Raw genomic sequence first — 18,192 nt, 5'->3', positions numbered from 1 at the left:
TCAATAATTTACCTTCAGTAGTTTGTTTAGTCCCATCTTCCCCTTCTCTGAGATTTGATCTAGAGAGAAACTTATTATCCATTTATCTCTGGAAGTTCTCCTGGATCTTGCTTTATTGGGGAGCAATTATATCTTTAATTGAAAAAAATTTTTTCTGCTGTGGACTGAGCTACAGTCAACTAGAGTTGGTAGTTCTGGTCCTTTACATAGAATAATTAGAATTTTTTTGAAGTTTAATTTTAGAATTAAATTAGGCGCATTCTTTTTTTCTGGTGTTCTGTTCATTAGAGGACAGCTCTAATTGTATGAATTTACCTTTTCTTTGTTTTCTGGTAACTTTGTACTTCTGACGCTAAGGACAGGGCACATGAGACTATATATATCTTTAATACAAATACTTTTTCGTTGTTTGATCTAAACTTAGAGCACATGATATGTCCATAGTCTTCATTTACTTATGATACATTAAGTCTTGTTTTGTTTTCTGCCTTAAGAATGTGATTAAGTATAAAATGTGACATCTTTGGAATATGAATGTTGACTTTAGAGAGTCCCTGTATTAGTACAGTGGGTTAATTTTGCCAGTTTCTGGAGCCTTTTCTACTAAAAATGTTAATTGAAAAAGAATCATTAAAACTTTTATGGGAAAAAATTATTTATCCTCTGTGGTTTCTTTGGTTTTATTTCAGCCAAGATATTTGCTGAAGTTTGAACAGATTTATCTCTCCAAGCCTACCCACTGGGAAAGAGATGGTGCCCCTTCACCAATGATGCCAAATGAGGCCAGATTACGAAATCTCACGTAAGATTTTTTTTTCCAGCAACTGGTAGTGAAATACAATTCAGAAAATGTAATTTTAACTAGTTGAGAGTTTTAGCAAATACCCACTATTACTAAATTGTGTTCTACTTTTATTTTTGAAGGTATTCTGCTCCACTTTATGTTGATATAACAAAAACAGTCATTAAAGAAGGTGAAGAACAACTTCAGACTCAGCATCAGAAAACTTTTATAGGAAAAATTCCAATTATGTTGCGTTCAACTTATTGCCTGTTGAATGGCTTAACAGATCGTGACCTTTGTGAGTTAAATGAATGCCCCTTGGATCCTGGTGGCTATTTCATTATTAATGGATCAGAAAAGGTATTGTGGTATTAATTTTAAAAAAATTGACTTTAGAGAGAGAGAGAGAGAGAGGTAGTGAGGGAGGGAGGAAAGGAGTGAAAAAGAAACATCGATTTGTTGTTTCAACAAATTCATTGGATGATTCTTGTATGTGTCCTGACTGAGCAGGATCGAATCTGCAACCTTGGTGTGTTGGGATGATGCTCCAACCAATTGAGCTATCCGGCCAGGGTTAGTTGCATTATTTAAAAAATTCTTACAGCATGGTGATTAAAATTTGAAAGTTGAAATTAAAGAGTAAACTTATATACATAATAATCTGGAAATGGTAGTTGAAATATTTAGTGTGGGTGACAGTTAAACTTATGTAAACCAAATATTTATTTTATTTAAAAAATATATTTTAATTGATTTCAGAGAGAGAGGAAAGGAGAGGGAAAGATAGAAACATCAACGGTGAGAGAGAATAATTGATTGGCTTTTTCCCGTACACGCCCTACTCGGAATTGAACCCACAAACGGGGCATGTACCCTGACCAGGAATCAAACCCTGACTTCCTGGTTCATGGGTTGACTCTCAACCACTGAGCCAAACTGGCCGGGCAAACAAAAATTTTATTTAGCTGTATTATATAATATGTCCTATATGGTCTGTTTGGGCTTTCACATTTCTATGAAGCATTTATACAAAATGGAATTTGTAAAGTTTAAGAATTGATGTTTCAGTGAGCCTATATAATTAAATTAAGATACTATTTCACTCTCCTTTCTATTTCAAGGACCTTGTGGGTTTTATGGCTATAACTTTTGTTATTGTCTATGTAGGTTCTAATTGCTCAAGAAAAAATGGCAACGAACACAGTCTATGTGTTTGCCAAAAAGGATTCTAAATATGCCTACACAGGAGAGTGTAGATCATGCCTGGAGAATTCTTCCCGACCCACCAGTACTATCTGGGTTAGCATGCTGGCAAGAGGAGGACAGGTATGGTCTGGGATATGATGTTTGAGTTAATTCCTTTTTGTAGTTTCTCAGACTGCCTTCTTAGAAAGTTTTTCTTGAACATATCATCAGTGTTACATGATAGACATTGTATTATTTACTTATTGCTCTTTAAGATTACTCCAATAGCAACCAACTTATATAATTTTGTAGTTTCTGTAAGTCCAGACTTGGTGTGGCTTAGCTGGAACATCTCTCACAAGGCTGCAATCATTGTGTTTTCCTGGACTGCAGTCATCTTAAGGGGTAATCCTGTGGTTGGTGGCAGCATTCAGTTCACCATGGGCTTTTGAACTGAGAGTCTCAGTCCTTGTTGGCATTTGGTTGGAAGCCTGTCTCAGTTTCTTGCCACATGGGTTCTTTCTATGCAGCAACTGACAACATGGCAGCTTGCTTCATCAGAGAGAGTAATCGAGAAGAGCCATATAGTGTACAAACAAGGTGGAAATCAGTCTTTTATAAAATAATCTTGGAAGCAATATCCGTTTTTTGTTGGATGCAAGTCAGTATCCTCAACCTCGTACTCAGTGGGAGGGGATTGCATGGGCAATAATAGTAGTAGGCTGGGATCGTCAGGCACTATCTCAGAAGCTGCCTATCATAGGCATGTTACTTAATGTAATCTAATAATAGCTAGATTTCTTGAATATTTGCTATGTCATTTATGTTATTCAGATTGCTTTATTTAATCTTTATAACTATCTTGGAAAGTAGTTGTACTAGTAATTACCTCTAATTTTATGTACATTTAAAAATATATTTTTATTGATTTCAGAGAGGAACGGAGAGGGAGAGAGAAATAGAACATCAAGGATGAGAGAGAACTTGATTGGCTGCCCCCTACATGCCCTCTACGGGGGATGAGCCCCAACCCGGGCATGTAACCTTTACTGAAATCGAACTTGGGGTCCTTCAGTCCGAAGGCCGACGCTTTATTCACTAAGCCAAACCGGCTGGGGCTCGTTATTTTTTAATAAATTCTTATTTTTTTTATTGTCTAAAGTTTTACATATGTCTCCTTTTTCCCCCAATTTACAACCTTCCTCTGCCCCCCAGCCATTCCCACTCTAGGCAAGCCCCCAGCACCCCAGTGTCTGTGTCCATTGGTTATGTTAATATGCAATGTGCATTTTTTAATTAAACTTTTTTTTTAATAAGTCGTACATGCATGTTCAAATAGTTCAAGAATCACAAGAAAGGATATACTATAAAAAGTAGTCTTTGACTCCCAGATCTCTTCCTCATACGTAGCTGCCTTTGATAATTTTTTATGAATCAGTTCAGAAACAGTCTTAATGCAAAAAATACAAGTGGGAGCATACCACATACACTTTGCTGTTATCTTACAAAGATAAACAACTTGAAGATTAGAGAGTTTTAACTGCCTGAAGTTAAATAGAATGTGTTAATTGAAAATGTTTTTATTAAATGGTGGTGGAATGGGGCCCCCCAAAGACCCCCAAGTGGTTGTGATATGCATTTATTTGCGAGAAGCATTGGCCTTAGTTATGGAGGACAAAGATAAATGCAACATGTTAGAGAGGATGTCATGTCAGCTATGGGCAAAATGAACTAATTAGAGGCAGAGAAAGGAAAATCATCTGGATTTAGTGACAGGTTTGCTATAGTATGAGGATGGATTACTTATTATTTCTCTCCTGAGGTTCTGGATAGAATAACTTGCAAGAATTTATTTTTATAGAGACTTTATTGAGTTCATTTTTTAGACAAAATTTTTTTTTGGTTTGGGGTGCATCATGTAGGCATTATTTCTTAGTGTTTGAAAGAAATCTATAATGAAACAAATAATGGACTAAATAGAATAATTGATAGAATCAGCCAAATGGTAGTTGGAGATATGAGGGATGAGGGTACAGGAAAAAGATCAAGATGAAGATTTGGGTATCATTTATGAAAAATGGTTAACTGGACACCCATGAGATGGGATAAGGTTTCTAAGGAAGGAGGCCTGAAGTAGGAGGAGGAAGACAACAGAAACTGTTATTAGAGGGATATGATAATGTAGGGTTTTGAGGCCAAGGGAGGGTTGAATTTGATATTGAAGGAAAGTAATGTGATTAAAATTGAGAAGCCACATCATTGTATACCAGTGTAGAATAGTAACTTTTATTTCATTACTGTGTGTGAGTGTGTGTGTGCAATTAAAGTGAGAAAGAAATTGGAAAAAATGAAAGCTTGTGAAAGAAGCTGTTTGTTTATTCAACCAAGAAAATATCACACAGACCAGCTCTGAGCTAATACTTCTTTCTTATTCTGTGCTTAGCTTTTTCAACATTTGTCTGTCCATATCTTTCTCTCTCCTTCTCTTTTTTTCATATTCTCTCCTTTTGAGCCCTTCTCTGTTTCTTCCAAATACATTTTATTTTTGTTTCCTTGGTGGATGGAGAGGGTGAGGGGTCAATGTTCATGTTCTTTTGCAGCCAAAAGCCATTTCCAGATACAGTATTGGGTAATTCTGAGAAAATCTTGGCAGGCAGACAGTAGAGAATGGAATTTTTTTTAGGTCTAAATGACCAGCCTGTCCGTAAAATTAGTAAATCTGTTGTAGTGGCTTTGAAAAGCAGCCATAGAGTATAAGAAGCATGCTTCTTTTGAAATCCATAAGTGATGAGCATATTTGTAAAATGGTTCTCACTGATACTTTTCTATGGCTGTGATCTCTGTACACTCATACTCTAATGTTATTTTTTCCAGGGTGCAAAAAAGAGTGCTATTGGTCAGCGCATTGTGGCAACTCTACCATATATCAAACAAGAAGTTCCCATTATTATTGTGTTCAGAGCATTAGGTTTTGTGTCTGACAGAGATATTTTAGAGCATATTATTTATGATTTTGAAGATCCAGAGATGATGGAAATGGTAATGTATAAGCAAAATATATTCATAGTGTTTTATAAGAGGTTTAAAGTTACTGACTGTTGCTAATCTTTTTAAAAAAATATATTTTATTGATTTTTTTATAGAGAGAAAGAGAGGGATAGAGAGCCAGAAACATTGATGAGAGAGAAACATCGACGAGCTGCCTCTTGCACACCCCCCACTGGGGATGTGCCCGCAACCAATGTACATGCCTTTGACCGGAATCGAACCTGGGACCCCTCAGTCCGCAGGCTGACGCTCTATCCACTGAGCCAAACCTGTTCCAGCACGTCCCGCTTTTTAACAATTTGTCCCGAGTCTTTCCAAAAATCGGGACTTTTTTAAACTGTCGCGTGATGCCAGACAAATTGTTAAAAAGCAGGACTGTCCCACCAAAAGCGGGACATCTGGTCACCTTAGTGAAATTGGAACTTGAGAATGTTAGAAAAAGAGTGGAATTTAGAAATTATTTTATCTAGCTTCTTTGTAGATGAGGAAACTTATTACATGGCTGCTCAGATTGCAGAGGTATGGAATGCAGGTCTCTATAGCAATGTGTCTTTAAAATACTATCTTACAAAAAAACTGAGTGTTTTTATTTATAGGATAAAAACTTCTTAAACCAAGTTTTGTTTTGTTTTTTAAACATATTTTTATTGATTTCAGAGAGAAAGGGAAGAGGGATAGAGAGATAGAAACATTGATGAAAGAGAAACATCATCAATTGGCTCTAACCCCATGTCCCCTACTGGGGATTAGTAAGCCCCCAACCCAGGCATGTGCCCTGACCGGGAATCAAATTGGTTTCCTTTTTGGTTTATGGGTCCACAATCAACCACTGAACCATACTGGCTGGGCCTTCATAAAACAAGGTTTAAAACCAACCTGGTCCATTTATTCTTAGGTTAGTAAATTTTCATTTGACTTAAACTTCTCTAAATTGATTTTAGATATTTGGAAGGAGCTTGTTTTGCCATTACTTATTAAAATGTAAATAATAAACACTATTCTTTTTATAATGGAATTATTTATATTTTTCTGGAAAGTGCTGATCAATGGATTTGTTAGAGATCGCTAGATATCTGAAGTGTCTTCAAGGTCGATAAGATTTTTTTATTACTTAATTTTCTAAAAATATTTGTATAATCAATTTGGTTCATCGGGATAGTTAACATCTTACAAATTGACAATTAACTTATTAAGGTGAAAATATGAATTTTAAAGTAACTTATTTAAATTATCTGATAGGTTAAACCTTCTCTTGATGAAGCTTTTGTCATCCAAGAACAAAATGTTGCACTAAATTTCATTGGCTCAAGAGGGGCAAAGCCTGGTGTCACTAAAGAGAAAAGAATTAAATATGCAAAAGAAGTCTTACAGAAAGAAATGCTCCCTCACGTTGGTGTCAGTGATTTTTGTGAGACCAAAAAAGCTTATTTCTTGGGGTATGTTAACTTCCATTGTTTTAAGTTCTTTGCAAAATATATATTTGAGATAAAGCTTTTCTTAAAGCCCAGAATGTCAAACGTGATGTTTGCAATATATAATTTTTTTTAAAAATCCCAAAACCATGTGTTTTCTCACTTTTTTTTTTTTTTGTTTTGTTTTGTTTTTGTTTTTGTTAAAGGTATATGGTGCATAGGTTACTTCTAGCAGCTTTGGGTAGAAGAGAATTAGATGACAGAGATCACTATGGAAACAAAAGACTGGATCTTGCTGGACCACTACTTGCATTCTTATTTAGAGGGTAAGGAAAAACATTATTAAAAGTAGAGAGATTTCACTTTAGATTGACATTGTACGTTGGAGGGCTGAATTATCTTGGTATTCATATTGGGTGCATATGAAGTTGACTATGTTCTCTTTGCCACTTGCCCAGATTTAATTTTGCTTCATATCTAAGAATTTCAAGTTTGTGAGGACAATTTATTATAGTCCTTACATTTTCTCTATTCCTCTGGTAGTTTTGCAAGACATTTGAAAAAGCCGAATTACTGCTTTAATTTTTGGAGGTTGATATTAGAACTTTCGTTATTCCTGTTTTATATTTTATAAAAACACAGAGGCTGCAGGGAACTCTATCAAAATATTAGCAGTGGTTTTCTCACAGTATTAGAGTCATATGTGATTTCTATTTTATTTTAAATGTTTTTATACTTGCCATAATGAACATATATTTTTATAATTAGAAACAAGTTATTTTAAAAATAAAATATGTAGACAGTTTAATAAAAAGATGTTAGCAATGTTTTATACATGTTCTGTTATTTACTATGTTGCAGATAAGTATTTTTCAAATTTATTTTTGTTATCATCCCACTAAAGAACCTCTTGACACTTTCCCCTCCATTTGCTCTCCCCATATATGTTTATGTTCTGTATGTGCATCTATGCTTTATACATAAAAGGAGTAATAACTCCTCTCTCTCTCTAGTCCAACCACTTCTTGTCCCCTTATGGGCAATATTGTCCCTGTTGAAAATGTATGCTGTAGACCTTCACATGTTTAAAACAGTACCATTTTATTTGGCAGCATGTTTAAGAATTTGCTTAAAGAAGTACGGATCTATGCACAGAAATTTATTGATCGAGGAAAGGATTTTAACTTGGAGTTGGCAATTAAAACAAGGATTATATCTGATGGCCTAAAATACTCCTTAGCTACTGGAAACTGGGGTGACCAAAAGAAAGCTCACCAAGCCAGAGCTGGAGTATCTCAGGTAAAGATGTCGACTGTGATTACAGGCCTGATTGCAAAATGTTATGGGACTAACAGATTCTTTCATTCGTTAAATATGGGTTATTTTGCTTCCCCCCCTCCCCACTTGGTCAGATGTAAGAACATTGGAGACTTTTGAATTATGAAAATGAAATTTTTCTTTTTTTAAATACTTTATTGTTAAAAGTTATTACGTATGCCCCCCTTTTTTCCCCATTGACCCCTTCTAGCCCACCCTTACTCCCCCTGAAATTTTTCTTAAATTAGCTACTACTATTACTAATAGAGACTTAGAGTTTTGGCATGTATCAAAATATTGTAGTTAATAATATAGAATAGCCATTTGGAAGGTGAGATAGTCCATGTTAGTGAAATTTTTGTCTTAAAAGCTTTATATTAGAAGTTGACTGAGGAAAATAAAACACTGATTTCTAACACTGATTTCTTTGTTGGCTGGTCCTTTGTACAGGGACTGCAGTAGCTACTCTTAGATGGAATAATGGGGAATGTTTCACAAGGCACTTTAGTTTTTTCTATTTATTTTTCATAGAAGATTGAAAATCTACATGCATATGTCTAGCTTTATGGAACTTTTTCTTTTGGATCTTGGCCTCTGCCTTTTTTTTTTTTTACTAGCCTGTATCACCTGGTTAATTTGGCATTCAGACATCAACTTCAAATGCTTGATTCCTAGAAACCTGAGAAATAGCAAAGTTAAGTTTTTAGTTCCTTTTAATTTAGTAAGGATTTATTGAGTATACTTGGTGTTTGTGATGCTGGATTCGCAAACATGAATGAGATACTGTTCTAGCTTTCAGAGGAGACAGATTCATCTGTATACAGCCTACTAGGCTGTGGGCTGCATTATGATAAATGCCACGTTGCCAGTTCAGTTCAGTGGATGGTTATTGGAACTTTTGATGAGCCAGTCACTGTGTAACACACTTGAGTTGCACACATGAATAAAACATGATCCCTGATCTGCAGTAATTTGCCATCTGTACTCATAGATAGATGTAAACATAGTTGCAACATGGTATAGTAAGTATTATAATGAAGGATGTGCACAACCTACTGTGGGAATGCTGCAGAAAAGCACTTTATGCAGCTTGAGAGGGTGAAAAGTTTTTCTTTAGCAAGTAACACCTAGCTGAATCTTGAAGGGTAATTGGGAAATAGTCCAAGCCTGGGAGGAGTGGAGAACCAGTGGCTCACAGGAAACTTGGAGAAAATTTCTTGATATCCTGAACAAAGGGATGGAGAAAGGAGCGAGTGAATGTAGGAAAATCTCCTTATTGGATTTAGAGGTCTCAGGATGGATTAGAGATGTCTGCTATGGTCAAAGGAATGTGAGTGGATAGCATTTAACACTCACTGAGTGCATGATGTATGCCAAGTACTGTTTATGTACTGGGATGCAACAGAGAATAAAATAAAAAATCCCACAAGCAGACTGTAAAATTACAGCGGGGAGAGTAGGGAGATCTGGGGGAGATAAGAGATCAACCGAAGGACTTGTATACATGCATATAAGTACAATCAATGGACACAAAACTCTGGGGAGGGAGGGTATGTATGGGAAGGGGGCGGGCAATGTTAAAAATATGTACACAGATGATAATTTAATAAATAAAAAAATAGAAAAAAAATAAAAATAAAAAGGCACCTTTCTGTGGAAAAAATAAATAAATAAATAAAATAAAGAACTTAATTAGTAAAATAAATAAATAAATAAATAAAAATAAAAAATCCCCACCCTTGTGGAACTAATGACCTAGTGGTTAGAGACAGACCATAAAGAAAACATGTGGTATGTTAGAACTATATGTTAAATATTAAATATTTACCATTCCTGTTTAAGTTATGGGAGTTATGGGGGTGAACAAGATTATCCAGGGAAAGATGGAGAAAGGAGGGATGGGGCTCCATTTGAAGCTCAGTGGATTATCTGTAAAAATATGACTGCCTCATTCTAGTATTTGCCAAGAAATGTGATAGTTTTACAGAAATGCCCAAACATTAAAAGATTTGCCATTGTGTTGTATAGGTATTAAACCGTCTGACATTTGCATCTACTCTTTCTCACCTGCGTCGTTTAAATTCTCCAATCGGTAGAGATGGCAAGCTGGCAAAACCAAGACAGTTGCATAATACCTTGTGGGGAATGGTGTGTCCTGCTGAGACTCCAGAGGTAATGCCTTAAAATTTATGTTCAGAACAAAGAGTCTGCCAATAACTGTATAGGATAGAATTATTTTTCAGAGTGAATTTTTATGTAATCATGTAGTGTGGTTTAGAACTAAGATAATTTTGTTCTTAGAAAGTAGAAGTAAATCCTGAAATCAAATTGAAGGAAAAGTGTCTATGGAAAATCGTTTTGGTACTTACGCTGAAGCAGTGTGGCTAATAGTCTGCTTGTCATTTTAAGGGCCATGCTGTAGGACTTGTGAAGAATTTAGCCCTGATGGCTTATATTTCAGTTGGATCTCAACCTTCTCCCATTCTGGAATTTTTAGAAGAATGGAGTATGGAAAATTTAGAAGAAATTTCTCCTGCAGCTATTGCTGAGTGTGTATAGATGTAATTTTTAAAAGAGCTATTATTAATCTTTGGTTATAGCTTAATATAGAGTTACTAAATGCAAACTGCTTTTGGTTTTGTATTTTAGTGCAACCAAGATTTTTGTTAATGGCTGCTGGGTTGGAATACATAAAGATCCTGAACAACTTATGAACACTCTAAGGAAATTGCGGCGTCAAATGGACATCATTGTGTCTGAAGTAAGAGTCTTTAATTAAGAGGACAGACAGAAACTCCCGGATTGGAGAGGGCGCAGGTCGGGCTGAGGGACCCCCCCACCCCCGTGCACGAATCTTGTCATATTTAGGTGGATATTGAAATGCTTTGGGATAAGGATGGATAAAAAAAAAATCATTAAAATATAATATGTACTTTTTCTCCAAAATAGGACTTTCGATTTTAGTGTACTGTATTAGGGATATGGCTCAGACTTTTGATTCTCTCAAATCTACCCTTGGGGTCTGTTTAGGTGAAAGTGGACTTGAAAGGAAACTACAATACACTTAAGCCAATAGTTGGCCATTGTTTTACCCAGCAAAGCAGAGAAGAGAGTTTTGTGGCTCCAGACTTTTCTCTAGAAGGCAGACACCCTAGGTTTTGACCCAGGCACCAGGCATTTTCACAGCTTGAAGGCAGGAAGAGCATGTTTCATTTGAGGGCAGGCAGGGCTAAGAGAAAGCCTAAGAAACAAAATTGGCTGTATTTTTATGATTGAGAACTTGGTTACTGCCATGTTTTTCTGCTAAGAGCCTCCTTTAGATTTTCTGTAGTCTCTGAGGTAAAGTTAAATTCCTCATGCTGTTTTAGGCCTTTTTACTTTCAATGGACCCATACCTTAAACCTTGAATATTTCTGCTCCCTGTCCCCCAATGGCTCCTCAAAAACAGGCTGAAGGGAGAAAGGTTGCTTATTTTTTCAGGTAAATCTCACTTATTCTGTAAAACATATGTTAACACTCATCTCCTTCAGGATACATTACCTGATCTCCCAGTTTGACTTAGTTCAAGACATAAATTTTCTTTTTTTTCTTTTTTTCTTTTTTTTAAATATATATTTTATTGATTTTTTACAGAGAGGAAGGGAGAGGGATAGAGAGCTAGAAACGTCGATGAGAGCGAAACATCGACCAGCTGCCTCCTGCACACCCCCCACCGGGGATGTGCCCGCAACCAATGTACATGCCCTTGACCGGAATCGAACCCGGGACCCCTCAGTCCGCAGACCGACGCTCTACCACTGAGCCAAACCGGCTTCGGCAAGACATAAATTTTCTATAAAGGCCAGATATTAAATATTTCAGGCTTTGTTTACAATACAGTGTCTGTTGTGTATTCAACCCTGCTGTTGTAGTGAAAAGCAGTCACAGACAAAATGGGAATGAATAAAACTTTATTTACAAAAGCAGATGGCAGGTGAGGGCAGATTTGACCTGTAGGCTGTTTTCTGACCCCAACATTAAGATGTCTGACTCACACTATTAACTCAGAGACAGGAAATATATCTTACTGTGACTGTTATTTTCCACTTTGAGTATGGTGCCTGACATATAGTAGATTTTTTTTTTCTTCAGAGAGGAAGGGAGAGGGTGAGAGAGATAGAAATATCAATGGTGAGAGAGAATTATTGATTGGTTGCCTCCCGCACACCCCCTACTGGGGTTTAAGCCCGAAACCCTTGCACATGACCTTGAACGGAATTGAACCCGGGACCCTTTAGTCCACAGGCTGATGCTTTATCCATTGAGCCAAACCAGCTAGGGCATATAGTAGATCTTGAAAGTTTGTTGAACATTGTAAATGGACCTGTGTAGGCACCTTAGAAGTTGTCTGGTACTTTTTCTTTTCCTTCACATTTTCTGATAACCAGAAGTTCCGATTTTACCCATTTCTAACTTGAATCATCTATTGGGCTTGTTCGGCTTTCCTGTCAGTAGTCCTCTGTATACCTACAAAAGAACACCTGTTTCCTTTGGAATGTAAGATACTGTTTGGCCTTTGGGAGGACACACTCACTTTATGTCCTCCTGGTAAGTTAATAGAGCTATATTCTTCTAGGAATTCTCTAAGGATTCAAGGCAGTGCATTGAAAGCAAGGTCTTTTCTGGGACTTGAGAATGCCACTCGTCATGTTTTGGTCATAGACACAATGTTTCTCCTCAGATTGTTTTCTAAGGACAGGAAGTGGGCTAAGAACTTGGAACATTTTCTTTTTATTGGCTTTGACTCTAGTTTTGAGGAACTTGATGTTTTTGATAAAGCTTTTATTATTTTTACTATTGTTTTAAACCGAGTAATCCAGATCTTTTCCTTTCTTAAACAGACCCAATCTTTTCTTTAATAAAAGTATCCAGATGTGATTTCACTTTTTAAAAGTACTTTTGTGGAGAAATAATAGCAATCTATGTTTCCATTTTTCAACTCATTGGCAATTTATTTCATGGTTGACTTCCAAGATTATTAGTATATATTAGATTTAGGCAATTCACTTGAAAATCTTTTTTCCTTTTGACTTATTTTTAAATAAATGTGTGTGTACTTCAAGTTCTGCATTGCTTTTAATAATTATGTTCTTCACTGATAATTTTTGATATTGTCTAGGAATGTATTTTTAGCATTATTCAGTAGAAATATAATTTGAGCTATAATACATATTCATTTAAAATTTTTTTAGTTGCCATATTATAAAGTAAAAAACAAATGAAAATAATTTAAATAATATATTATTTGACCCGGTACATCTAAAACATTAAAATTTCAACATATATTCAAAATGAATATTAACGAAAGTTTTTACTTTTTTTTTTTCTGGTATTACCTTTGAAATGCAGTGTATAGTTTATACTTACAACCTATCTCATTTCCCATTGGTCACATTTCAGGTGCTCAGTCACATGTGGCTAGCAATTGACTACTGCGTTGGATGGCTAGACTGTAAGCCATTTGTCTAATAGGTGACTGGGAGGAGTCAAGCTTATTCCTGGGAAAGTATTGTCAAGGCAGAGTGATACAGGGCTGGTTATTGAAAGGTTACAGAGTGAAGTATATGTGATTATCAAAGAAGCAAAATAAAAAATTGTCATTTATTAGTGTTTGTGATACCTGAAAGTTTTGTTTGTTTTTTTTCTTTCTCTGAAACAGTGTTTTGTTTTACTTTATCTTGCATGGCATTATTACCAGATGGTGTTGTTCAGGTCTATAATTACCAAGGTTAGACATTTATCCTTTATAAAATTTTAAATTATACCTAACCTTTTAATGTATTAAACAACGGCAATCTATTAAGATTTGTCTATTTTATTTGACAAGTGGGTACTTCAGGAATTCATTAGGAGCTTTATTGTATTTTTAGCCAAGCCTTAATGACAAAGAATATAACAGTCCATTTGACTTTTGTGTTTTTACATCTAGGTTTCTATGATCAGAGATATTCGAGAGAGGGAGATTCGGATCTACACAGACGCAGGTCGTATTTGTAGACCACTTCTGATTGTGGAAAAACAAAAGCTTCTGTTGAAGAAGAGACATATTGATCAACTGAAAGAGAGAGAATATAACAACTACAGGTAAGTACATGCAGTGAGAAAAAAGTTGAGATACAATTCACATACAAAAAAATTAATGATTTTCAAGTATATAGTTCATGGTTTTTAGTATATCACAAGATTGTGCAACCATCATCACTATCTAATTCCAGAATATTTTCATTGACCCAAAAAGAAACTATTCATGAGCAGTGATATTTAAAAATATACATATTTTTTATTGATTTCAGAGAGGGAGAGGGAAAGAGAGATAGAAACATCAATGATGAGAGTGAACCATTGATTGGCTGCCTCCTGCACACCCCACACTGGGGATTGAGTTTGAAACCTGGGCATGTACCCTGACCAGGAATTGAATCCTGACCCTCTGGTTCATAGACTAACACTCAACCACTGAGCCATGCCAGCTGGGCGAGTGATGTATCCTCTCTATCTGTCTATATATATATATATATATATATATATATATATATATATATATATATGTAAAGCCGTGAATCGTAAAGCCAGAATGACCAGTCGCCATGACACCCACTGTGGTGTGGCCAGCAAATCAGCCTGACCAGGGGGTGGGGCTGGTGGCCAACCTCCCACTGCCCCTCCCCTTGGCTGGCTTGGCCCACTATGATAGGCCTGCACTGCAGCCCTTTCCCCTGACTGGTCCCACCCCTTTTTGCACCCCTCACCCCAACAGGGGGCAGTGCCAGCCGGATAACCTCTCACAGCCCCTCCCCCAAGCTGGTCCCACCCCTGATTGCCCCACCCCAACGGGATGGGGCTGGCTGGCCAACCTCCTATTGCTTCTTCCCCCCACTCCCCACCTGGCCCCACCCCAGATCTGCCCCCATGTCCTGATCAAGGCAAGGCCAGCTGGCCAACCACCCATGGCCTTTCCCCTAGGCTGCAGTCCCCTGATGGGCACCCCTAACCCCAATCTAGGGCGGGGCACGCCAGCCAATTACCCACAGTCCCTCCCTTCAGCCAGCCCAGCCCTGATGGGCCCCATTTGGGGCTAGGCCAGCCGGACCCCACCTGTGCATGAATTCATGTACTGGGCCTCTAGTACTAGTAATAAGAAACCACAATCTCTTCTGTGCTTTTTGGATACTCTTTATTAGGTAGAATGCCTAGTTAAAAGAGTTCAGGAATTAAGAGAATTCTTTTTTAGTTGGCAGGATCTTGTGGCCAGTGGGGTAGTGGAATATATTGATACTCTAGAAGAAGAAACAGTGATGCTGGCAATGACTCCAGATGATTTACAAGAGAAAGAAGTAGCTTATTGCTCCACATATACACACTGTGAGATTCACCCATCAATGATTCTTGGTGTCTGTGCATCTATTATTCCATTTCCTGATCATAATCAGGTTGGTAGCCATTTTTAACTTCTTATTTGTGAGGAATTGGGGGAAGTAGAATAAAAGTTAGAGATTAGTCTGTAGTTTTAATTTTTTCCCCATTTTTTTTTATTGATTATGATATCACATAATTGTCCTCATCCCTCCGTTCCCATCCCAAACCCCTCCTCGTGTATGCCTCACCCCTTTGTTGTCCATGCCACTGGCTAGGCCCATATGCATGCACACAAGCCCTTTGGTTGTAGTCTGTAGTTTTTAAAGAAAAGCCTTTTAATGAAAGACTGTGAACTCCTATAGAATCAGCATTTAACATGCTTGTTCTTGTGTTTCTCTGTTAGAAGCCATAATCACCTATTCCAAAGGGTTATCACTTATCTTTCAGAAAACCCCCCCCAGAAACTTTACCAGTTCTTCTGATTTATGTCATAACCTGTAGAGTATATTCTTTTAGGAATAATTACATTTTTATTGACTCTGCTGTTCATTTCTATCTTTAGTCCCCTAGAAACACATATCAGTCTGCTATGGGTAAGCAGGCCATGGGCGTTTATATCACCAACTTTCACGTCCGCATGGATACATTGGCCCATGTTCTCTATTATCCTCAAAAACCGCTTGTGACTACACGCTCTATGGAATATCTACGATTTAGAGAGCTGCCAGCAGGTTTGTTCAGTTATGTACATTTTTTAAGGCCCTGTCATGCTTAAGGCACTTTTCTGGGTGCTTGGGAAGGTTAATAAAATGCATACTACATAGCCTCTTTTTCCATGGAATTTATAATGTGATGGGAAGCATGAACACAAATAAAAATGTATTTACATCAAAAGTGTTATAATGGAGGTACAGAGTCCTTTGGTAGCACAGAGGAAGGGAATGTGTTTTCTTGTTGAAAATCTAGAGCCAATTTCATGGGGAAGGTAGCGTTTTAGACTAAAGTTGGTAAAAGGATATTTGAATTTGAGAGAAGGTTTCAGCAGGGCCTAGATCCAGGAACACCTGAGGTATGGGAACAGTCAGTAGTCACGTCCTTGTAATATGACGGAAGTATAAGTGCATGTGAGGAAAGCTTGGTCTCACTGTGGAGGAGAGCAGGTTGAATTTCATTTTGAGAATGAAGACCCTTTTGAGCAAGGAAGTAATACAATTAGAATTATATTTTAGGAATATCATGTGGCAGTCATCTGAGGAGTAGATCAGAGTCAGATACAATATTAGCACAGAGATAATTTAGAGTTTTGGGCCTTTGTCTAAGTGAGAAATGGTAAGGTCCTAAAGAAATGAAAAAGACTAAGGGGTGATACAGGTTAGAACACACTTGATAGGACTTGTTGACTGATTGGATGTGGAACAATGAAGAGATGGTTCCTGGCTTGGGTGAGCAAGGAGAGAGAGGTACTACCGTGTTTCCTCGAAAATAAGACATCTTCCGAAAATAAGACCTAGCGCATGGGAAGATAAGACATCCCCTGAAAATAAGACCTAGCGCAACTTTGGGAGAAAAAATTAATATAAGACACTGTCTTATTTTCGGGGATACAGGGTATTAACACTTTGCACTCCGAACCATTCTGGACATTGGCTACCAGCTACTCGACGCTACTTTGCGGCGGAAACGTGCGTTGAAATAACTCAATTCCCCGTAATCACTAATAAACTGCAATGTCCCCTGAGAGGGGACATCTGAGTGATATGCTAGAATTCCGATGTCCCCTGAGAGGGGACAGCAGAGTGCAAAGCGTTAATAAAATTGGCGCACATCAGAAGAAGGAAGAAGTTTTAGAGGTAAGATAAATTCAGTTTTTGACATGTTGATTTTGAGTTGCTACCAGAGTATCTAAGAAATGATCTTCCAATAGTGAGTTGCAAACATGGTTTTGAAGAAAGTCAGATCTAGAGCTGTTAAGTTTTTGATCTATTAATGGTAAGTATAGATTACTATGAAACTGCTGAGGTTAAATTCAGAATTAGAATACAGCTAGAGACAGAACTTTAGGCACCAGGAAAGGAAATCAGGAGAGGGGTTTTGAGACATAGCTGATAAAAGAGGAGAATCAGGAGTTTGCCAGAGGAGATTCTCAAGGAGACTGGACTACAGGCGAAAGGGTGCTGAGAAGGCACGTGTTGAATATCTAAGGAGACAGCATAGTTCTTTGGCACAATTGTCTTGTTAGTATTATTAATAGAATTTTGTCTTTGGGGGTAACCTTTATTTAATAAAGTGTACCTTGTAAGTAGTTACTTTTAATTATTAACTACAATAAAGGATCTAACATTTTAATAACAGATTCTCCCAGGTTAGAGAATAATTTATTTTTAAAGTCCTCCACAAGGGGTTACTCTTGTCTAGAAAAACAAAATGATAGGTTTTCTACAATACACTCATATCTTTGGGCTTACAGTGCTGTGTTTTCTTCAACATTTAGATACTAGTTTCTTTATATCTAGAGAAGAAGAGAAATATAACTAAAGGGTTGGATTTGAAATACAATGTTCCTTTGGTACTGAGATGAAGTGTGAGGGCATGGCTGGTAGGAACTATATGCCTTTTAGTTCTGTTATTATTTCATGCCTTAATCATGTTACCTATTTTAAAAGCTTTTATTTTGAGATAATTTCAAACTTAAAAAGAAAAGTTGTAAGATTAGTACAATTAGCCCTAACCGGTTTGGCTCAGTGGATAGAGCGTCGGCCTGTGGACTCAAGGATCCCAGGTTCGATTCCGGTCAAGGGCATGTACCTTGGTTGCGGGCACATCCCCAGTGGGGAGTGTGCAGAATGCAGCTGATCAATGTTTCTCTCTCATTGATATTTCTAACTCTCTATCCCACTCCCTTCCTCTCTGTAAAAAATCAATAAAATATATTTAAAGAAAAGATTAGTACAAATAGCTCCTATATACTCTTCATCCAGATCTCCTACTTCACATTTTACCACATTTGCCTTATTCTTTCCCTTTCCCTCTCTGAACCATTTGAAAATAAGT

General features: G+C 37.0%; 1 protein-coding gene across 1 annotated transcript in view; it reads left to right on the top strand.

The window, feature by feature from the left end:
* Window positions 1-18,192, top strand: part of POLR2B (RNA polymerase II subunit B) — a 39,567-nt gene that overhangs the window by 6,460 nt on the left and 14,915 nt on the right. The window contains exons 4-16 of the mRNA XM_084899165.1: window positions 690-802; window positions 925-1,144; window positions 1,952-2,110; window positions 4,844-5,008; window positions 6,257-6,453; window positions 6,636-6,755; window positions 7,542-7,728; window positions 9,775-9,918; window positions 10,156-10,295; window positions 10,396-10,507; window positions 13,715-13,869; window positions 15,017-15,215; window positions 15,704-15,872. Coding sequence (XP_084755291.1) covers window positions 690-802; window positions 925-1,144; window positions 1,952-2,110; window positions 4,844-5,008; window positions 6,257-6,453; window positions 6,636-6,755; window positions 7,542-7,728; window positions 9,775-9,918; window positions 10,156-10,295; window positions 10,396-10,507; window positions 13,715-13,869; window positions 15,017-15,215; window positions 15,704-15,872 — 2,080 coding nt within the window. The remainder of the gene's footprint in view (window positions 1-689; window positions 803-924; window positions 1,145-1,951; window positions 2,111-4,843; window positions 5,009-6,256; window positions 6,454-6,635; window positions 6,756-7,541; window positions 7,729-9,774; window positions 9,919-10,155; window positions 10,296-10,395; window positions 10,508-13,714; window positions 13,870-15,016; window positions 15,216-15,703; window positions 15,873-18,192) is intronic.

Source organism: Pipistrellus hanaki (assembly GCF_964339955.1).
Source record: "Pipistrellus hanaki genome assembly, chromosome: 1".
NCBI lineage: Eukaryota > Metazoa > Chordata > Mammalia > Chiroptera > Vespertilionidae > Pipistrellus > Pipistrellus hanaki.
This window is presented reverse-complemented; position numbering and strand designations above follow the sequence as displayed.